This window comes from Vipera berus, assembly GCF_964194415.1.
Source record: "Vipera berus genome assembly, chromosome: 1".
Lineage (NCBI taxonomy): Eukaryota > Metazoa > Chordata > Lepidosauria > Squamata > Viperidae > Vipera > Vipera berus.
The window spans coordinates 9239590-9263108 of NC_138202.1; the positions used below are offsets into that span (position 1 = coordinate 9239590).

At 48.0% G+C, this 23519-nt stretch overlaps 1 protein-coding gene across 4 annotated transcripts in view; it reads left to right on the forward strand.

Annotated features, from left to right (window-relative positions):
- STK11 (serine/threonine kinase 11) overlaps positions 1 to 23519 on the forward strand; it is a 126572-nt gene that overhangs the window by 70149 nt on the left and 32904 nt on the right. For 3 of the 4 annotated variants that reach the window (XM_081321195.1, XM_081321192.1, XM_081321194.1), the window contains exon 9: positions 20946 to 21179. In XM_081321195.1, coding sequence (XP_081177321.1) covers positions 20946 to 21151 — 206 coding nt within the window. In that variant the 3' untranslated portion in view covers positions 21152 to 21179. Of the gene's footprint in view, positions 1 to 20945; positions 21184 to 23519 lie in introns of all 4 variants that reach the window. The other variant, XM_081321193.1, reaches the window with a different exon arrangement.

A 23519-nucleotide genomic window follows, 5' to 3' on the forward strand; every position in this document is an offset into this window, starting at 1 on the left:
CGTGGGACGGACAGTCGTGGCCTTCCCTGCTGACTTCCAACAAGCAAAAGCCAGCGGGGGAAGCCGGATTCAGTTAACAACCGCCTGAGCCGCCTAAGAGCCAGAATGATTCGCTTGAGGACCATGCCAAAAAAGCGGTTGCGAAATTGGGTGTGGCTCACTCAACCGCTTTGCTTAGCCACAGAAATTCTGACCTCCGTTGCGGTTGTAAGTCAAGGACCCCTCATAGCTCTCCCTGAAATCGGCCAGCAGAGGCTGCATACAGCTGCAGAGGTGGCCTTTTGTAGCATTTGGGGAGCCCAGCCATCCGTTCAGGATCTGGGATGGCCAAAGGAGTTCAGCGGATCGGGCCTTTGCATTGTCCTTTCCCTCTTTCAACACGATGGCAGGGGAAAAAAATCCTCCCCCCTCCCCCCCCAAAAAAAATTGCGCAGGAATGAGAACGAATTCATTGATATCTCTGTCCCCTTGGCCATAGAGGCCGAGGGATGCGTGGCTTGGGAATTTTGAAAGAACCCGAAGTGATTCCGCATCAGTCTTTGAACCAGCTCCTTCATTGCTCAAGACCTTGGTGTTGTTTGAACGCTGGGCAATTCGGCGTGAATCAATGGTGCTTTTTTTTTTTGCCTTGAACTTGGGGTCTGTTTATGCAGGAGTGTTTCTCCGCAGAAGGAGGGACTGTCTGGCACGCCTAAAGCCAACAGGAAGATAGATTTGGTTGAGCGTTAGGAAAACCAGACTGGAAGGACAAAACGCAGGAGAAACCCACCCCCCACCCTCCTTGGCTGTAAGAATTTTAGCTTAGGCAGCCTTTGGGTGACAGAACCTCATTATTGCTGGATTCGGTCCCAGATGGTGAGGACTGGGGCAGGTTGGATTTGGACGAGGCTTCCACCTGGCACCACTCAGGTGTGTCCGATGAACGGCTCCAGGTTCTGCACAAGGCAGGGGAATTCTCCAATTTGCCACATCCACCCATTTGGTTGGAGGAGCTAACGTTAAGACAGGCTGCGAAAGGTCCCTGCAGTTGCTTTGCTGCTTGGTTATTTCCCCCCACGGATTTTGAAAGCTCCCTAAACTTTCCGAAGTTTGTTTCCTGAGGGCAGCTCTTAAAATAGCTGGGGTTCCCACTGCATTCGGAAGATTTTCGATTCTCCCGTTGAGGATACGTTTCCATCCCACTGAAAAGTGCTCCTGTTGTTGGCCACAATTGCTAATGGCAGCCAAGCTCTTATTTCGGGGTGGGGGGGGGCAGTTGGGAAGAAAACACTTGCAAGGGAAGAGGGGGGTGACCTCTACACATGAAATTGGCAGTTTACAAGTTTTAATCGTTTAGTTGTTTAAGGCAAGTGGCCGAGGAAGAGAAGATCTTACTTGACTTTTGACACCTGTGTTGTTGTGTGGTGGTTTAAATCAGGGGTCTCCAACCTAAGGGCTGCGGCCCACTACTGGGCCGTGGGACAAGCTGGCCAGTGCGCGTGCATGTGTACATGTACTCGCCCCCACTCGCACTAGCGCTGGTGGACCTGTTTGCGCCTGCGCGCGCGGCTAGCAGCGGGCGGTAGCGCCTGTGCAAATGGGGCCGCTAGCGTGCGTGCGGGTGGGTTTGCACAACCCATTTGTGCATGCATAAATGGAGGCCACCAGCGCGGTGTGGGTTTCATGGCCCGTTTGCGCATGCATGGGGGGCTAGTGCCTGTGTGCATGCGCAAACGGGGCCGCTAGCCCCATGCGGGTTGCACGGTGCATTTACGCATGTGCGCGGGGCTAGCGGTGGCGGCTAGCGCCTGCACGTCTCCACAAACAGGGCCACTAGCCCCATGTGGTTGTCTGTGGCCCTGTTTCTGCATGCACGCGCGCACAAATTTCCCAGCTCTCCCTTTCCCTCCAGGCCGCCAGAGTGAAAAGGTTGGTGACCTCTGGTTTAAATGGTCTAATACACACCTTGTGTGTCTTCTGTACCTTAATATAAAATACTCATGAGAATCCAGGTCTTCGCTTAAAAAAAAACAAAAAACAACCAGTGGGCAGAATTATGCACTTAGCTTTTGGGTAACATGATACCAGATGGGTCTGAAAAAAAGGCATCTGTTATATCAGGGTTTCCCAACCTTGGCAATTTTTTATGATGCGTGAACTTCAACTCCCAGAATTCCCCAGCCAGCCATTGCCATTCATTGGCACAGGGGTCTTCAAACCTGGCCCTTTCGTGACTTGTGGACTTCAACCCCCAGAATTCCTCAGCCAGGCACGCAATTCTGGGAGTTGAAGTCTACAAGTCACAAAAGGGCCAAGTTTGAAGACCCCCTGCTTTGGCATAGCGCCCTTTTAACTCCTAAGTTAAACTTGCACTTGCAAGCAGACACTTCACCTTTATCAGCTCCTGGCACATGGTTTGGCACTGCTCGCAACAAGAGTGGGCACAACCTCTACAACAGCGGGCCCCAACCTTTTGGACACCAGGGGCCGGTTCCATGGACAGAGGTTTCTCCACGGACCGGAGAGTGCGTGGTTTTGTGTGCAGTCTGCCTTTTGCGGATGGGGCTTTGCTTGTTTGCGCAGCCTGGTTTCCAGCATGCTGCGGCCCAGTGCCAGTCCATGGACCAGGGGTTGGGGACCCCCGCTCTACATACCTGCTGCTTCTAAAAACAGCTGCCCCTCTACCAAACCAAAGCCCTGAGTACTACATCCTTCCCTTGGGTTTCTATGCAGGGCCCTCCCTGTCTCTGATGACAGCCCCCAGGTAATATATGATAATATATGAACACACACCCACACCCAGAAAGGAGTGCCGTTTTTAGTCTAGTGGTTAAGGCACCAGGCTAGAAAGCGGGAGACGGTGAGTTCTAGTCCCGCCTTAAGCCGTGAAAGCCAGCTGGATGAATTTGGGCCAACCACCAGGAGACAGTGAGCTCTAGTCCCGCCTTAGAGATAAAAACCAGGTGGGTGACTTTGGGCCAATCACCAGGAGACTGGGAGCTTTTAGTTCCGCCGTAATCATGAAAGCCACTGGGTGACTTTGGGCCAATCACTGGGAGATGGTGAGCTCTAGTCTCACCCTATGTATGAAAGCTGGCTAGGTGACTTTGGGCCCATCACCGGGAGATGGTGAGCTCTAGTCTTGCCTCAGGCATGAAAGCCTGCTGGGTGATTTGGACCAATCACTAGGAGACAGTGAGTTCTAGTCCTGTCTTAGGCATGAAAGCCGGCTGCGTGACTTTGGGCCAGTCTCCAGAAGGCGGTGAGTTCTAGTCCCTCCTTAGGTATGAAAGCCTGCTGGGTGACTTTGGGCCAATCACCAGGAGACGGTGAGTTCTAGTCCCTCCTTAGGTATGAAAGCCAGCCGGGTGACTTTGGGCCAATCAGCCGAAATCCCCTCACAGGGTTGTTGTGGGGAAAATAAGAGGAAAGTGTGGTGGGACATGTCCGTCGCCTTCGGTTACTTGTGAGAAATAAAAGTGGGATCCAAACAAACGTGGTGTCTCAGGGGGGGTCCCCAGCGAGGCCCGTCTTGAGCGGGAGCGTTGCGTCTGCTCTGCCTCTTGTCTCCTTTCTCCCCCCCCTCCCCGGCTGATGGCTGCCCTGTTGCCTTTTCCCAGGTGAAAGCGAGGCAGGGCTTAGAGAGAAGGAGGAGGAGGAGGACAGCACAGAGCAGGAGGGATTGCTTGCATTCCTGTTCGGAGACTGCGACCTGCTGCCCGGCGCGGAGGAAGGAAGGCGTGAGAAGCTTAGCTTAGATGGCCAGAGAGAGCAGAAAGAGCAGGACGAATCCAGGACGGCTTGTTGCTCTTCTAACTAGAACCGTTGTGGGGGGGGGAGGGAGGGGGACACAGCCAAACCTACCCTGGGCAGTTTTTTTTGTGATGGGGTATCCCTACCATGGCCTCAGGTTCTTCGTGGCCCAGTTGCAGGGAGGGATCCACCCCCGCTTAATAGGGATGCTTTTGGCACTGGGAGTTTATCCCCCTTCCAAAGAAGCGGTCTTCACCTGTCGGGGACCTGCCAGGCCTCCCGAGCCTTCCCGAACCCCAGTTACGCAACACTGTCCCCTTGCATCTGCCCGGCCATCTTTGATTCCCCATCTCCATCTTACCAGTTGCACTTTCTCAGAACCAGCGACTCATTCCAGGAAACGCAAAGGCACGAAGGCGTCCTTTGCTTGGTGGGCAAAAGGAGAAGACAAGTGTGTTTTACGTGTTCCCGTATCAACACGACACTGGGAACACGGGAGGGCTGTAAAGCAACCCTGCCACTCAGAAGCGCTCCCCTTGCGTGGCCGGTGAGGAGAAAATGCAGAATGTACACGGGTGGTGGTGGTGGTTGTTGTTTTTCTTTTCTCTGTTTTGTTGTTCAGTTTGCTTAGGGCAGGGGTAGGCAACCGTGGCTCTTTTAGGACTCGTGGACTTCAACTCCCAGAATTCCTGAGCCAGCCTGGCTCAGCTTGGAAACCTCTCCCTTTCCCCTCAGCATGGCTGGCTGAGGAATTCTGGGAGTTGAAGTCCACGGGTCCTAAAAGAGCCACGGTTGCCTACCCCTGGCTTAGGGGGTCCGTAAACCCTCCCGTTTGCAAGGGCTGCCAAGCGGCTCCCTTAGTTGAGTAGTCTTTCCTTAGCGTGGGAATGAGGTGCCCCAGGAGAGCAACGGCTGTCTCTCCTCTTTCTACCCCTCCTACACCACCTCTTTTACTCTAGGTTGTAGCCTTCCCGGCCGGTGGCCACCAAACCAAACAGCATCCGTTTGGCTGTCTTGGTTAGGAGAAGCTGAGGGTGGGGCAGGTGCCTTCTTGGGTTGCTATAGCTGGCCAGGTTTCACCAGGTCCCCCGTCGCTTCTTCAGCGGGCATCGGAAAACGTCAGGAGTTAAGCGAGGAAGAGAGAGGGACGACAGTTCGATTCCCTTATCTGCATCACAGCCCCCCTTTCCCGCCCCCCCCAACCTGGTGCCCTCTGGACCTCTCAAGAATTGAGAGGTGGTTACACTCTTTAACTTCGTATTTCTCAACTTTGGCGACTTTAGGATGGGTGGATTTCAACTCCCACAATCCCCCAGCCAGCTCTGCTGGGAGTTGAAGTTCGCCCATCCTAAGGTTGCCAAGGTTAAGCCCAGCTTCTGCCTCACTCGGTCTGCCTGTTACAGGAAGGCGAGCGCGGTGGTGGACTGTCGTTCCCTTTGTGGGCACAACAAATGGTTGCGGCAGCTGCTATTATCTGCTGCTGCTTATGCAGACGAGCCTCTGCTCAAAGCCGATTGGGAGCTGTCAGTCAGTGGGCTTGATGTGCAATTACGGGAAGATGGGGGTTTTTTTCGTGGTTTTTTTTTGCAAACCTCTCGTTGCTGCTTGAATGCCTCTTCCACCATCTCTCCTGGGTAACGCAAGCTCTTAAAGTTCTCCCATCCCACCTACACAAGCACACATTTCCATATCTCGTGTCCCTGTTTTGTGAAGGATTTTTTTGAGGAAAGCTGTTCTTTTGCAACCTTTCCTGACCCGGTAAAGTCAGCTTTGTTTTTGAAGAACAAAATAAAGTCTTTTCTCTTTTTCGTTCTTTCTTTCTTTCTTTTTTTTTTAAACCTGCCTTTTCGTTTTATAAGCTTTTACAGTTGAGTACAGATCAATTATCTTGCAAACTCTTCCCAGAGATAGCAGGGGTGGGATTTTGTATTAGATGAGAGTACCTCCAGAAGCTTAGTTTGAGTAACAAAGGATTTAAAAACACTCTTTTTTATTTTTTATTTTTTTATTTTTTGGAGCCTAATGGAGGCCACAAAAACGGATGGCCAAGCCCCAAAACATTTTGTTCTCCATTTAAAAAAGAAACTGCAATAACAGGAAGGGAAAATATTTCTATCCTGAACTGTAGAAAGATGCTGATAGGTCATTCTAAACTCGGTACCTAAAGTAGCTTCATATAGTTATCAGGATATCTATGGAGATTCTCAGTCATCCAGGTGCTTTTTCAAAAGGCAACTGGTTTTTCCTTGAGGACATTTCGCTTCTGTTCCTAGAAGCTTGTTCAGTTCTGACTTCGGTCTTTCAGAACTGAAGAAGCTTCTTGGATGAGAAGCAAAACGTCTTATCTGGAGCATTTCTGAACTGTACTAATCCAGATAGTACCTAAGATCCCATTTTCAGAAGAGCAAAGTGGGACAGGTTTAAAGGAAAGCAACGAAAGTGATCCAAGTATGGAAAATATGAACGGAAACCAAAGGAATAAGGTATATTTCCCTGGAAGTCAAGTGGAGATTACATCTTTACCAGATCCTCGATGGGGAGGATCAAGGAAAGGCAGGGCTAGATCTGAGGAGTATAAGGAAACCCCAATTTCATTCATCTGTGCAGCTAATTGGTATCCAAGGGGTGATGAGCTGTTAACCTTCCAGAAAGAAAGTATTAGTACCGCTTTATAAAGCCCTAGTAAGACCACACCTCGAATACTGCAGCCAATTTTGGTCACCGTATCACAAAAAAGAGGTTGAGAGTTTGGAAAAAATTCAGAGAAGAGCTACTAAGTTGATCAAAGGCCTGGAGACCAGAAGATACAAACAACGGCTGCAGGACTTGGGTTTGGCTAGTCTAAATAAAAGAAGAAACAGGGGAGACATGATAGCAGTATTCAAGTATCTGAGGGGCTGCCACAAGGCAGAGGGGGGCAGGTTGTTCACCCGAGCACCAGAGGGCAGGACGAGAAACAATGGTTGGAAACTGATCAAAGGGAGAAGCAACCTGGAATCAAGGAGAAACTTCCTGACAGTGAGGACAATCAACCAGTGGAACAGCTTTGCCTCCAGAAATTGTGGGCACTCCATCACTGGAAATTTTCAAGAAGAGATTGGATAGTCACCTGTCTGAGATGGTATAGGTTCTCCTGCTTAAGTGGGGGGCTGGACTAGAAGACCTCCAAGGTCCCTTCCAGCTCTATTCTATTCTATTCTAAAGACTGGATTAGAACAACTGAAATGCTTTGGTCCATCAAATGAGCTGGTGCACGTTCTTAGGCCATGGTGTCTGTCTTTAAAGACAAAGAATCAGGACCACACATTAGGTTCCAGTTAAGGTAATTTATTGCTCATACCTATACACAAAGAGTTTAGTCAACTAGCAACATAAAAATGGTGCTAGATAAGAGTTAACGGAATTCAAGAGGGGTTGGACCTAGACCAGGGGTAGGCAACTTCGGCTCTTTTATGACTCATGGACTTCAACTCTGGCTCAGGAATTCTGGGAGTTGAAGTCCATGAGTCATAAAAGAGCCGAGGTTGCCTACCCTTGACCTAGACCCTATATGAGTACATATGGATTCCAGGCTGATTCCTCTCTTGACTCCACCGCGGGTTGTCTGTCATTCTCCCACCTACACACTCTTGAGTTATGATAGTGCTTTCAAACAGGGTCTGTTTTGTGTGAAGTGGGCAGGGGTTGTGCTTGGGCAGGGTTGAACTAGAAGACCTCCAAGGTCCCTTATAAAAAAAGCAGTAGGAAGCATCTTTCTACTTGGACAATGCATTCTCTTTCGAACTGAGCCCTCGTGGTGTTTTTTTATAGGAAAGTTTGAACAAAGGACTCTATTTTCACCTGTTAGATTTTCAGCCTCCCCATTTTTTTTGTTGGGGAGGGCATCTCCCCAACAAAAGAGCCTTGGTGGAGCAGTGGGCTAATGCCTCCTTAAGTAACACCAGCTGCCTGCAATTAGTGCAGGTTCGCCTCCCACCAGGCTCAAGGTTGACTCAGCCTTCCATCCTTCCCAGGTAGGTAAAATGAGGACCCAGATTGTTGGGGGCAATTAAGCTGACTTTGTAATAATGCCGCTTGGGGGTGTGTGTGAAAGCCCTAATAAGCAGGCATATACATAGAATGAAGGCTACTGCTAAGCTTGTAAGCCGCCCTGAGTCTTCGGAGAAGGGCGGGATATAAATGGAATTAAAATTAATATATATATATATATATATATATATATATATATATATATATATATATATATATATATACACATAGAATGAAGGCTATTGCTAAGCATATTGGTTTGTGCTTAAATTGTAAGCCGCCCTGAGTCTTCGGAGAAGGGCGGGATATAAATGGGATTAAAATAAAAATAAAAAATAAATAAAATCTCCCAGCCCAAACAGCCTTAAAAAGAGATTTAGAAAGAAAAATTAAGTGGTGAAGGTCAGTGGACCACAAAAGACAATAGGAGTCTCTCCACTCTTCCTCCCTCCTTAACTGGGGCAAAGTTTCATCAAATAAACAGCAGTTCCAAAACTTTGCCAGTGCAAACTAGGGTTACTGTCTCCTAGAACAATAAGTAGCTTAGCTGTGATCTGGTCACCTAGCCCAGGGGTAGGCAACCTTGGCTCTTTGATGACTCGTGGACTTCAACTCCCAGAATTCCCGAGCCAGCCTGTCTCACCTTAGAAACCTCTCCCTTTTTCCTCAGCGTGGCTGGCTCAGGAATTCTGGGAAATGAAGTCCACGAGTCATAAAAGAGCCCAGGTTCCCTACCCCTGACCTAGGTAATCATTTTTTTTGCTCAAAGAGCACAGGTGGCTCTCATCCTGCCAAGATCCTTAACAACAATGGAGGTGTTTGATGGATAAATATTGCTAAAAGGAAATAGGTGGTGTGATTGGTTGCCTCTTGCACTGCAAGAGAGATCTAGGAGTCTAGTTGGAGAGAAGTTGCAAAAAAATGGGGGGAAAAGTTAACCCAGTGAACGTCAGACTAAAACAGATCTCAAAAAGGCCATCTCATGACGGAGTTAACACCTCCTACTAGAATATCGGTTGAATAAACCACATGGTTGACGTGAGGTCTCACAGCATCAAGCTATAAAGGTTCTCTTCCTATTTCAGCTTCGTAAACGTTTAATAAGTCGCTTTCAATAAAAAGTAAAAGGTAACTAGCATGACTTTGAAGCACCAGCCCTTAGAACACCACTTTATTTCACAAAACCTTGGAAGAGTTTTAGGAAATAAAAAAAAAATAGTGTCTTATTTGAAAATGTGTGCCCATCTACTCAGAAATATATAGTGCATTCAAAAAGGATTCAGACACCACCACCCTTCACTTTTGTCAATTTTGTTATGCTGCAGCCTGATTCTACACTTGTTAAAATTCATTTTTTTCTCAATCTACACCAGGGGTCTTCAAACGTGGCTCTTTTATGACTTGTGGATTTCAACCCCCAGAATTCCTCAGCCAGACACCGCTGGCTGAGGAATTCTGGGAGTTGACGTCCACAAGTCATAAAAGGGCCACGTTTGAAGACCCCTGGGCTAGGACAGGGATCTCCAACTTTGGCAACTTTAAGACTTGTGGACGTCAACTCCCAGAATTCCTCAGCCAGTGTGCCCGGCTGAGGAATTCTGGGAGTTGACGTCCACAAGTCATAAAAGGGCCACGTTTGAAGACCCCTGATCTACACTCAGTACCCCATAATGACAAAGTGAATACAGCATTTTAGAAATGTCTGCAAATTTTATTAAAAAGAAAAAACTGAAATATCCCATTGGCATAAATATTCAGCCCTTCACTCAGTAATTTGTTGAGGCACCTTTGGCAGCAATTACAGCCTCCAGTCTTCTTGGGTATGACGTGACAAACTTTGGAAACCTGGATGGAGGGATTTTTCCGCCATTCTTCCTTGCAAATCCTCTCAAGATCAGTCAGGTTGGATGGCAACCGTCAGTGGACAGCCATTTTCAGGTCCCTCCAGGAATGTTATATAATTATATAAACAATAAATATAAATATATATATATAAATATAAATATATACCAGCAAAGTCAGGTTTTAAGACCCTTCATTCTGCCTTAATTCAAAGACAAACTACATACACGTGTGTTTATGGGTACAGTCTGAATAAACATGGATGCGCCAGTTCAGTAATTTTATGAAGTTGCACTTTACAACTTTTTAAGATATGTGGTGTTCAGCTCATGCTGGCTGGGGAATTCTGGGAGTTGAAGTCCACACATCTTAACATTACCAACTTTGAGCAACACTTTGATCAAGTGAAGTACTAATACCACTTTACAATGCTTTGGTAAGGCCACACCTGGAATACTGCATCCAGTTTTGGTCACCACGATGTAAAAAAGATGTCGCGACTCTAGAAAGGGTACAGAGAAGAGCAACAAAGATGATTAGGGGGCTGGAGGCTAAAACATACAGGGAACGGTTGCTGGAATTGGGTATGTGTAGTAGTTTAATGAAGAGAAGGGTGAGGGGTGACATGATAGCAGTGTTCCAATATCTCGGGGGCTGCCCCAAAGAAGAGGGAGTCAAGCTATTCTCCAAAGCCCCTGAAGGCAGGACAAGAAGCAACGGATGGAAACTAATCAAGGAGAGAAGCAACCTAGAACTAAGGAGAAACTTCCTGACAGATGCTGCAAGGTTCAAGGGATCTCTGTGCTGATCCTGTCTATAAAGGCGGCCATTTTAACTCAAGGAATGGTGCCAGGCGCACCTGCCAGTTCACCTGCTTGGCTGTCCATTACCCCATTGCAGATGATTCAAAGAGCTGCATTCTGCCCACAGCCAGGAGTTCAATCCTGACCAGCTCAAGGGGTTGACTCAGCCTTCCGTTTGCGAGGTCGGTAAAATGAGGACCCAGTTTGTTGGGGGGTGGGGCGGCATATGCTGACTCTAAACCGGTTAGAGAGTGCCGTAAAACATTTTGAAGCGGTATATAAGTCTTAAGTGCTGTTGTTATTGCTGGTTCTATTCAGTTTGCAGAATCTCCCCTAAGAAAAAAAGACCCAGCTGGAGTAAACAGTGGGCAGGTTTATACTGAGTTCTTAATCTGTGAGAGAAATTGAATGAACCTGCATGATGCTGGCACCTGTCGGGGCGCTCTCCCCCCCAAAAAAAAAGACTGGGGCACTCACATTGTTCTATAACAGGGGTCTTCCAACTTGGCCCTTTTATGACTTGTGGACTTCAACTCCCAGAATTCCTCATCCAGATGCTGGCTAAGGAATTCTGGGAGTTGAAGTCCAAAATTCATAAAAGGGCCAAGTTTGAAGACCCCTGATCTAGCCTACTGTTCCCCAGTCTTGGCAATCCTGAGTTGTGTAGACTTCAACTCCCAGAATTGAGAAGGCTAGGAGTTCTAGGAGTTGAAGTCCACCCATTTCAAAGTTGCCAACATTAGGAAATGTGGAGGTAGCTGAATACTACTATCTGTGGCAGGGGTCTTCCAACTTGGCCCTTTTGTGACGGGTGAACTTCAACTCCCAGAATTCCTCAGCCAGGCACGCTAGCTGAGGAATTCTGGGAGTTGAAGTCCACCCGTCACAAAAGGGCCAAGTTGGAAGACCCCTGTTCTATAATCATGAAAGCTGAGCACGGCAACATGTTTTAAGCAAAAGTGGAGCACATTGAAGCAGGAAATGGAAGAGCTGGCTAGCTGCGGCACGACTCCAATGCTGTGGGTGGGCTTTACGAAGCAAAGGGGAGCAGCGCTTTCTCCGTCTCTCTCCCCCCCCTTCCCCAAATCTCCCCATAGAAAGGCATCAGGGACTCGATAAGAGATTTTCCCTTCACCCACCTATCTACCCATCCACCCACCCCCTACCCCAGCGCACAATCGTTTTTCCCTGCCAGAGTGCGCATACAGCAGGCAGCCACTGCTGCGTAAGGAGGAGAACAAGGGGAAGAAGGAGCGTTGAGTCACTAGCGGAGGTGGACCCTGGATGCTGTGGGGGAGGCATTTTTAAGCCTCCCGTTGATGAGAGGAAAAAGCCGCCTCTCTTTCATCTCCTCTCTTCGGCCTTGAAACGGTTATTTAAAAATTAGGTTGCTTGACTGGATGCTGCCGACGGATGACGGACGCTGCCTTGATGCCTTTTGAATGGGCGTTAAACCTCTGGCCCCCACCATCCTGGATGGGAAGGGTTGAATCGGTCTGGGATGGACTTCCTCCAGGACCTCTCCCTCGGGGGTGCGTCGCAGAGCCCGCACCCCCTCAAAGCTTTGGGTAACAACCCCCCTCCCCTCACCCCTCTCCAAAATGTGATTGTGCTGAAAAATTGAACGTAGCAGGAAGGGAAGATTGTTGAACGCACGACTGAGGGCAAGGAAAATAATCAGAGCCAATTTAGATTTTATCTTTGCCCAATCTGCCCTCCTCCTCCTCTTCCTCACCACACATGATTTTTTGTTGATTTTTGTTGTGTGTGGGGGGAAATAGGAGACATTAGGTGTGTTGGATATGTCTTGCACCTGCGTTATTTGTAACAACCGTAAAGGCAGGATATGAATAAATAAAATATAGTCACGTATGTATGTATGCACGTATGTAATCAGATCAGCAGCCCATCCACAGCCTTCAAAAACCTTTGGACCTGATCTGCAGGCATTTGGGAATCTCCCTTTTTAAGTGTCCAGCAGCGTCCTTCAAATGACCTTGGACAGTGGACACTCCCGGACAGTAGGAGAAGCCCTCCGGATCTTGCCCAACTGCCTGCAGTGCTCCTGGGGTTAAAAAGCACGTAGTTCTGGGGTGTGTGTGTGTGTGTGTGTGTGTGACAAAAAAAGCTGAAATTTATTTTCCACCGTGATGAGCCCTGAGCCATCAAAAAGAACCAGCTTTTTTTGATGTCCTGAAAAAGGGTTTCGCAAGTGAGCACCTTGGAAGACAGTTGCTTAGCTCAGCAGCCCCGAAGAGATCCTGCACGCCCCAGAACGATGCAGAAATCCTATTTGGTCCCCCTCCCCCCCCCCCCTCTCTCTCTCTCTCTCTCTCACACACACACACACACACACACACACACCAAACCCTCAGCACTTTTCTCCCCCCTTCTGAGCAGATCCTGCTAAGGTAATTTTCACGGGGGGGGGGGGGAGGGAGGGGAGAAAATACCAGGACGTGCGCTGGGTCTTTTCAAGTCCAGTGACTCAGCACCAGCAGCCAAAAGGGAAGGACATGATGTGATTAGGTCTAATTTTGCTGGAGGACGCAAATGCCTCCCACCAGCCACCTCTTAGGCTGCGAGCTGAAACATCATCGTCATGCCCAGCTCACAGCCGCTGTCACAAGGACCCATCCTGGGTGAATCAGATTTTTTTTTTAAAAAGAATGGAAAGCCAAAAAAAAAAAAAGTAGGAGAAGCTTTTATAGAAGAGCTGACAAGGCTACAGAAATTTCTAATTGCCTGCCGGCTGAGAAAAACACAAAAGGAAACCTAGCCAGGAGGGTAACCTATAACGTCAGTCTGCAGTCCCAAAACCTGTCGGTTGGAAGTTGCCTCTTGGGTTTTCAACAGTTTTTTAAGAAGGGTGGGGTCCCTTGGTGCTCTCTGAGCTTGGTTGTTTTCTTGCAGACGTTTCGTTACCAAACTGGGTAACACCATCAGTGCTACTAACAGCACCAGCAGTGATGATGCTATCTAGTTGGGTAATGAAACGTCTGCAAGACAGCAGCCAAGTACAGAGAGCAACAAGGATCCCACAGTTCAACCCTGAACTACAAATACTCTCGTATCTAGGTTCTCCTGCTTGAGGACTAGAAGGCCGCCAAGGTCCCTTCCAGATTCCTATTTATTCTATTCTATTTCTATTCCATTCCATTCCATCCTTCATATTCTATTCTGTTCCGTTCTGTTCCATTCCATTCCATTCTTCTATTCCATTCTATTTCTATTCTATTCTATTTCTATTCATTTGTATTCTATTCCATTCCATTCTTCTATTCCAGGGGTGTCAAACTCAATTTCATTGAGGGCCGCATCAGCATTGCGATTGCCCTCAGGGGGCCGGGTGGGTATGGCCAGGGTGGGCGTGGCCTACTGGGTGGGCGTGGCTAGAGTGTGTATGGCCTACTGGGTAGGCGTGGCCAGCTCTACATCGTTCGCATCAAGGGTGCCTATGGGGGCCTGGGCAGGAGTGGGACAGATCTGAGGGTCTCTGGCAGAAGGAGGGTCTCTGGGCCAGGGCCAAGGCAGTGGGGGCCGTTCCCTCACTGTTTCCAGGATGGCTTCACGGGCCACATGAAACCACTTCGCGGGCCGGATCCGGCCCCCGGGCCTTGTGTTTGACATGTCTGTTCTATTCCATTCTATTTCTATTCTTTTCTATTTCTATTCTTTTCTATTTCTATTTCTATTCATTTGTATTCTATTCCATTCCATTCTTTCTATTCTATTCTATTCCATTCCATTCTTCTATTGCATTCTATTTCTATTCCATTCCATTCCATTCAAAATGGTTTAATCAAAAGCCCATTTTCTCAGTTTTTCTCCCAAACCCTAGTAAAGAAGGTGCTGAAAACCAACAGCCAGATCTCAGTTAAGTAATAACACACCCCAATTTTTCTTCTGAAAATTTGAATTCTTTTGGTGTTTTTTTTTCCTAATTCACGATCAAGACCTTTTGGGATTGATTCTGGTGAAGGTTTTCAGCTTACATTAGTTGTTGGAGGAGGTGGAGGGTGCGGCCGCATTTAATGGTTTTTTGCACATCTTTCCATCACAATCACCGGCCTGGTTCTCCATGGTCCTCCTTTGGAAGAGTTCCTTATTATTTATTTCAACTGTTTAGTCACCCAACTAAACTCCTTAAACCCTAAATTCTTGAACTCTTCTTCATACCTACAGACTCCTAGAGATATTAATGTTGGGGTATCCAGCCTTGGCAATTTTAAGACCTGGGGAATTCTGGGAGTTGAAGTCCACAACGGGACTTACAAGTTGCCAAAGTTGGACACCTCTGCATTAATGTATCCAAAGAGCATCTTATAACAAAGGTAAAAGGGGTTTCAGCGGCCATCTTCCATCAAGCAAAGGGTTAAACTCCTTGGAAGAAACCCCTCCAATTTTAGGGTTGCTTCTTTGCAACTTTTCTCCTTGAAGCCATCCCCTGTTGTTCATTTTCTCCGCTGCTTATTCTCCTCAACTTTTTTTCGTGCCCACGTAGCTGAGATCTTCTTTGGTCTAGTTTCTCTCGCTGCTCCTCTCATATTTTTCCCTGCAAGAGTGTGGAATTTGGGGCTGGATGCAGATTTTAAAGCCAGCCAGCCAACTGAGCATCACCAAGTTTCCAGTGCAAACATATGTTTCAGACGGGGAGATTCTTCTTTTGCTTTTACTGGCACAGTTAATCTCTTAGCAGAAGCCCACAGTATTAAGCAAGCAAGATTTGTACGAGTAGCAGCACAGGGTTGCTTACAAAGAGTAGGTCATACTAAGCAGGGCACAGTGGTGAAGACGCTGGGCTTGTCAACCCAAAGGTTGGCAGTTCGAGACCTCAAATACTACGGCCAATTTTGGTCACCTTATCACAAAAAAGAGGTTGAAAGTTTGGAAAAAATTCAGAGAAGAGCAACTAAGATGATCAAAGGCCTGGAGACCAAAACGTACAAGGAACGGTTGCGGAACTTGGGTTTGTCCAGTCTAAAGAAAAGAAGAAATAGGGGAGACATGATAGCAGTATTCCAGTATCTGAGGGGCTGCCACAAAGAAGAGGGTGTCACGTTATTCTCCTGAGCACCAGAGGGAAGGACAAGAAACAATGGTTGGAAGCTGATCAAAGAGAGAAGCAACCTGGAATTAAGGAGAAACTTCCTGACAGTGAGGACAATCAACCAGTGGAACAGCTTGCCACCAGAAATCGTGGGAACTCCATCACTGGAGACTTTTAAGAAGAGACTGGACATTCACCTGTCTGAGATGGTATAGGTCCTCCTGCTTGAGCAGGGGGCTGGACTAGAAGACCTCCAAGGTCCCTTCCAGCTCCTAACCCATTCCATTCCATTCCATTCTTCCTATCCTATCCTATCCTATCCTATCCTATCCTATCCTATCCTATCCTATCCTATCCTATTCTATTCTATTCTATTCTATTCTATTCTATTCTATTCTATTCTATTCTATTCTATTCTATTCTACCGTGGGATGGGGTGAGCTCCTGTTCTTGCCCCAGCTACTGCCCACCTAAGCAGTTAGAAAGCATGCAAATGCATGTAGATAAATAGGTACCACTTGGTGGTTAGATAACAGCATTCCATGAGCCTCAGCATTTAGTCGTGCCGGCCACCGAAGCGTCTTTGAACAATTTTTTTTTTTTTAAATTCCATTTATATCCCGCCTTTCTCCGAAAACTCAGGGCGGCTTACAAGCTTAGCAGTAGCCTTCATTCTATGTATATGCCTGCTTATTAGGGCTTTCACACACACCCCAAGCGGCATTATTACAAAGTCAGCTTTATTGCCCCCAACAATCTGGGTCCTTTGGCTAAACTAGGAAACGGAGATGAGCACCATCCCAGAGTCGGACACAAATGGGACAGAGGAAACTTTTTTTATCAGCAACTGCTTTATTTATTTTTTTCATAGACTCAGAGAACTGGAAGAGGCCTCCAAATCCAGTACATTCTTGGTGCATCCCAGAGAGATGCCTGTCCGGCCTGTTTCAATCCATTGATTGGAAGAGCATCCATCTTTTCTGCAGATAGTTGCTTTCACTTTCAAACTCTTCTTGCCATTAGGAAGTTTTTCCCCCGCTGTTGAATTAGAGTGAGGCTTCCCATAAGGTGAATCCATGCTCTTTGGAATGATGGAGAAGACCTCTTAATCTTCTCCCAGGGGGGACAAGTTTTAACAGAATAACAGAGTTGGAAGGGACCTTGGAGGTCTTCTAGTCCAGCCCCCTGCTCAAGCAGGAGACCCTATACCCGTGGTGGCGAACCCACGGCACGCATGCCACAGGTGGCACGCAGAGCCCTCTCTGTGGGAACACGCACCGTCGCCCCTGTCCTAGGCCTTCGGCTGGATTTTATAAAACCTTTTCACTTTAGGCCTCTGCCACCGTGGGCAAAAAAAAAGTTTCAATCAATCAAGCAACTTCAACTTCTCGCGGGGAAAAAAAAGATCTCGCAAAGTTGGAATTGATGGATTGAACTTTTTAGTCCCACCCAGTCTGCCGTTACCATCGGAGCCACGCCCACCCAATGGGCCACGCCCACCTGGCACCCAATGATACATAAGTGGGTTTTGGGTTGCAATTTGAGCATTCGGTCTCTAAAAGGTTCGCCATCGCTGCCCTATGCCGTTCCAGACAAGTGGCCATCCAGTCTCTTCTTGAAAATCTACAGGGATGGAGCACCCACAACTTCTGAAGGCAGTGTTCTCAACGTTAGGAATATTTTCCTTAGTTCTAGGTGGCTTCTCTCCTTGAATTCTTTCCATCCATTGTGTCTTTTTTCTTGCTTTTTTGGTGCTTTGGAGAATAGCTTGACTCCCTCTTCTTTGTGGCAGCCCCTGAGATATTGGAAGACTGCTATCATGTCACCCCTCATCCTCCTTTACATCAAACTTGACATACCCAATTCCAGCAACCGTTCTTCATGTTGTAGCCTCCAGACCCCTATTCATCTTTATTGCCCTTCTCTGCACTCTTCCTACAGTCTCGCCATCTTTTTTGCAAAAACTGGGTGCAGCATTCCAAGTGTGGCCTTACCGAGGCACTACAAAGCGGTAGCGTGAGGTCTTTTGGGTTCCCAACAATTCCAGCTCCTCCAGTCTTGCTTCTAGTCCCTTGATCTGCCTCACTGTGGCTCTTTTCTGAACTTCTTCCAGATTGTCCCCAAAATGGGTCACCCAGACGTAGACACTGATGGGATCTGGCAGATTCAGATCTCCAATAGAAGAGAATTATCTGTAGCTCACGGTTGAACTGTGGAGTCTTTGATGCTCTCTGAACCTGGTTGCTTCCTTGCAGATGTTTCATTGCCCGACTAGGTAATGTCATCAGTGCTAGCGAGTGTGAGGTTTGCTCCTCGCCTATATGCAGTAACTTCTGTCAGTGTTGGCGGAGGTGTGGTTTTTCCTCCAAGGAAACCAAGCAGGGATGTTCCTTCGTGTTCTTTCCCTGTTTAGTGTAATGGAGAAGATGCTGGGCTAGACATCCGAAGACTGTTGAGTGGTTGATCTCTCAGACATGGAAGTTGGCTGGGTGACTTTGGGCCAGGCCCTCTCTGTTAGCCCAACCCATTTCACAAGGCTGTGCTGGAGAGACATCTCTCTGCCATCTTGAGTTTTACAAAATAAAGGTGGGATATTGACAGGCAAAATCTAGCTCAAAGCAAAAGCTGAACTTAGAAGAAAGCAATAGAAAATAACATTTTTGAATGTTTGATGTTGGAGAAGGCTCTTGAGAATCTCATGGGCAGTCAAGAAAACAAACTAATCACTCGTCAAACAAATCAGCCCAGGATTCTCACTCAAGGCACAAATGACCAAGGGACGAACTCTCCTATTTTGGAACCCATGACGTGAAGACCCAGCTCTCTGGAAAAGGCATCGATGCTGGGAAAGGTGGAAAGAAAGAGAAAATGACACTTAGCCACTCTTCAAAGCTACAACAGACCCACCTGGGGGCTACTGATGAGCTGGATTTGAAGTTCTGACAGATAGGTGTGCATGCACATCCCCACACGCATTGCAGTCACACAACCAAATTTCAGGCATTCGGCACCTGGACTGCTTTTATGGCCATTTGCAGTGTCCGACACTCAGATGGCCACGTTTTATGGCAGTTTTGCCCCAATCTGGTAGTAACTTTCAGTTTTCATGAAACCCGTAACAAACCGTTGCTTTGCTTAACGGCGGTAGCCTTTGATTAACGATCGACACACACAAAAAAAACCCCTCATAAAATCTGGTCATGTAACTTCGTAACTTAAGACTGGGGTGGGCCATCTCCATTACAGTTGTAAGTCAAGGTCTTCCGGTATGACATGCACATGTGAGTGTGTTTCTCCTCTTCCCCTGTGTGGCCTGTACGTGTTTCCAAAGGTGCGGTTGCACACTTCAGATCAAAACAAGTCAACATTGTTTCTTGCCGCCATAAGGCCACATCTTTGAAACATCCAATAATAGAACTGTTGCATGCTTCTGTACATAATCGCAGGAAAACAGTGAGTATGAGATCTAAAAATAAACGAGAACATACAAAATGATGACATAAACTATAGCGTTATAAAAAGGGATGAATAAAGACATATCTAAACTTGGTTAACAGTATGATGTCTTGCGCAGATGGTGGCACCAAACCGGGTAAATGGGGAGCATCACCAATAGAATGGAGCCCCCCAAAAAACACTTATAATATGGCTTGGTTCTGATGCCCTCCCCACGGTCATGTGATGCTCAGCAACCAGCCAGCGTTTTAGAGCCGTTAGCGGTGTCACTTGACCAGAATTTATGATATTTTTGGTGAAAACCGGCATTTACTTCAACCAAATCGGCCCATAGTGAACAGTTGATTTGCTTAACGACCTCAAATTCACTTAACGATGACCACAGAAAAGGTTGCAAAATTGGGTCGGGCCGTGGGATGACTCCCTTTATGGCTGTCGTGACTTAAGACCCCCAACGTGCAGGCTCCATTGCAGTCGTGAGTCGAAGGGTACCTGTAAATAGGAATCACACGCCCTATCTGGAAATTTCTTTCAAGATTGGATAAATGAAAGTCTGTCTAGAGCAGGGGTAGGCAACCTTGGCCCTTTGATGACTCATGGACTTCAACTCCCAGAATTCCTGGGCCAGCATGGCTCAGCATGGAAACCTCTCCCTTTCCCCTCAGCATGGCTGGCTCAGGAATTCTGGCAGTTGAAGTCCATGAGTCATCAAAGGGCCAAGTTTGAAGACCTCTGGTCTAGACTAGAGGGATCAATAAGTAGCAGAATTTATTTTGAGAATCACCACTTGAACCTATCCAGAAAGACCCTTAAAATGTTCCAAATGAACAAAGTTGCATGCTTAGAACCATAGAGTTGAAAGGGACCGTGGAGGTCTTCTAGTCCAACCCCCTGCGCAGAGCTGGAATTCTCAAACTGCCTAGACAAATGTCTTCCCGGCCTTGGTATAGCAGTGGGTTGGGCTAGAAGACCTCCAAGGTCCCTTCCAACTCTGTTACTCTGTTGTTGGCTCGAAAATCTTCACTGACGGAGCCGCCGGGACTCCAGAAAGCAGACTTGTTCCTCAGCGTAAAAGTTCCCTTGGTGAGAAAATTCCTCCTTATTTCAAGTTTGAATCTTTCTCTACAGAACTCCCACTCGCTTAACAAATACCTCAGTTAAACAACAGACAGTTTGGGCTCAATTGTCATAGGTTGAGGACCGCCTGTAGTAGTCTTGTCCTGGGAACAATCCAGCCTTTCAATCCTGAGACAGACCTCCAGGTATTAGTAGGACGGGGGTCCCCAACACCTCAGGCCCACGGACCAGCACCGGACCGCAGCATGCCAGAAACCAGGCCGTGGAAACAAGCAAAGCCCCATCCGTGGGATGCAGGCAGCACACGAAACCACGTCCTCTCTGGTCCGTGGAAAAACCTCTCTCCACGGAACCAGTCCCTGGTGCCCAAAGGGTTGGGGGCCGCTGCATTAGAAGACTGCTCTTATGTCTTTCATTGGCTTTCTCTTCTCTGGGCTAGCCTGGAGTTTTTCAACCTCGGGAAGCTGAAGGACCAGGAGATAAGTAGCTTTTTTCGGGGGGGGGGGGTTGCTCCGTTGTAACTTTGAACAGTTGCTTAGCAACCAGTCATTAAATGAGAACTACCTGTAATCTACCTATTGTTTTCCCCCCCCCCATCCCCCTCAATTTTCTCTACGGTAAAATTACCATACGCAATTATGAGGCGCATTCTTATGAAATGCAGTTATTCTGCCTAATTATTTCATTCGTTCCGTTCTAAATCTGTTCTAAATGTGTGTCCTGTTTCTCTCATTAAAACGGTGCCTAACTTTAACAATAAATCGGGTTTTGCAAATAAATTGGCCCCGGATTCGGGTTTGGACACTGACGCTTTGCTTCTCTTGCTCCCCACGTCTCTAAATAAATTCCAGTTAGGGGGCAACTCGGGAGGAAGGCGAGAGGCTTTCTGCACGTGCTCAGGGGTTGCCAGAGCTTTATCAGTACTGACATGGAAAGTTCTCCCTTATGCCTTCCAGGGCAGGTGCCTAACGAGACCAGGCAGAACGGGCAGAGCTGCACCAGGGGGCTGCCCAAACCAGTCTGCATGAACGGGACGGAGTCCGGTCAGCTGGTCAGCAAGACGAAAGCCGAGCGACGGGCCAGCGCCTCTTCCAACCCTTCCCACAAGGCCTCTTCCGCCAGCAGCAAGATCCGCAAACTCTCCACCTGCAAGCAGCAGTGACCACCGGCTGGACTGCCCCCCCCCCCCCGTGCGTATAAAACTCGGGCCACTTTCGGAGGGAGGGAAGCGTCTGGACAGGTAGTCCTCTGCTTAGCGACCACAACGGAGACCAAAATCTCTGTTGCTTAAACGAGAGAGTTACGTGAGTTTTTGCCCCGTTTTTGGCGGCCTGTCCTGCCGCAGCTGTCGCGCGAATCGCTGCCGTTAGCAGCACGCTTGTTAAGGGGACCTGGCTTCTTCGCCCTGGACTTTGCTTGTCAGAAGGTGGCCAAAAGGGATGCTGCAGCCGTCATCAATATGAATCGGGCTGCCAAGCGGTCTGGATTGTGATCACGTGACCTTGGGGACCCATCTTAAAAGTTTCCCAGGTTGAGAAACACTGGTTTTAGACTCTGGAACAGGGGTCTTCAAACCTGGCCACTTTAAGACTCGTGGACTTCAACTCCCTGGCTGGCTGAGGAATTCTGGGAGCTGAAGTCCTCAAGTCTTAAAGTGGTCAAGTTTGAAGACCTCTGCTCTGGATGTTTTCCTTCTCTGAATATTTCATTTGCCCCATGCCAAATGAAGGGGTCAGGCGGGGGGGGGGGGGGCTAAGCCTTCTTTTCAACCACCTCTCCCACTTGAGATAAGAGAGTTCATCTTACCTCCTACCCACCCACCCACCCCCCTTTTTTAAATTAATACAGAATGAGGAACTCCACGTAATAGGATTTAATTTGATTGGCCGCCACAGATGCGGTCCTGACCTGGGGGATATGAGTTTAATCTTGCCTCCAGGGCCTATCTGCCTGCAGGTGTGCACTCACACACACACACACAAATACCCCTTTTTGTTTTTGAAGATGAAAAGAATTCCAAAGCAATGAGAGAAACAGGTTGGGGAGGACCCAGGTGCTTCTGGGGAGTGTGTGTGTGTGTGTGAATGGGTGGTCTGTTTCCTCTTCTTGTGAAGCTGCCATCCCTGCCCTTGCTGTGTGGGGGGGAGCCCCTTTTGCAAACAGTGTCATAGCTCTGGATGGGTTTTTTTTTCTTAGCTGCTTGTTTGTTCATTTGATTTTTCCACCTTTCCGGTTGCTTTTTCCTCCCTGGATGCTTCTGTCAAAGCAGTCTCTGCTTCATAACTCATCTCTCTCCTCCCCATCCTTTCCCAATTATCCATCTCCTCCTGCGTCTTTCCGCCCCCGGGATTCTGGCCTTGTCACATTTGCACACTTCAAACCGATGTGATTTTCCCCTCTCATACACAAATATATATTCTCTCTCTCTCTCTCTCTCTCTCTCTCTCTCTCTCTCTCTCTCTCTCTCTCTCTCTCTCTCTCTCTCTCTCTCTCTCTCTCTCTCTCTCTCTCTCTCCCCTTTCTCAGCTTGCCTTCTGACCACATTTCTCATTCTGCCTCTGTCCCTTCAGCAACTCAACGGGTGCTCCAGATCAGGATGGCGAACTGGATCGACTCTGGCGTAGGATTGATCCCATCTGCTTTTCTTATCTTATCTGGAGATAGGAAGCATTTTTCAGGGGCCCTCCAAGCTATTTGAACCCGTTCTAAGCCAGCCCTCCTTTAGTGACCTTTTTCTTGCCACAATCCCTCCTAATCCTTAGCTAGAATCCATCCTCCCGTAATGTAATCCTTTTCAGTGGGGATCCTTCCGCCAGGGATCAGCAGGAGGTTCACTCTTGTCATTTTTTGATTCCCCTTCAGAAATGCAGGCAGGACATCTCTCGGTTTCCTCCAGGCTAGACATGCTAGAGAAAGGCTTCAGCTCAATTCATTGCAGAGTTGACAGACAGACAGGGAAATCAAGGCGAGGTCCGGGGAAAATCCCGCGCAAAGGGTATAGTTAAGCCAGCAATATTCCTCCTCCTAGCAAAGCCATAGTGTCCATTTGAAATCCAGCCAATCCACAGGTGGCACAGTGAGCGGGTAAGTGGCACTCTTGGCCCGCATCTCAAGGTCTTCTCCGCTTTCGTTTCTCCGCAACCGTCTCCCGCATGCCTTTCTCAAGAGGATAGAGGCAGTGGTGGGGATTCAGCCGGTTCGCACCACTTCGGCAGAACCGGTAGCTAATTTTTTTGTTGCCCAGAACGGACTTCCGGAAGCGGCATCCACACAGAGAACCGGTGGTTCACGTGTTTGAATCCCACCACTGGGATGGAGGCAGGAGAGGGAAAGTAGAAAGCGAACGTTATCCCAAGTGACCGCATGCTCCCCCTTCCCCCCAGCAGAGTGGCAGGCCCCGAAAGTAGAATATATATGCAAGGAAAAAAATGAGGTTTTGGGGACCTGACAAACAGCCCTGGAAAAAAAGTGATTTATGTCCGGTCCTGACACCTACAACCATTGCTGCTTCCCCATGGCCCTGCGGTCAG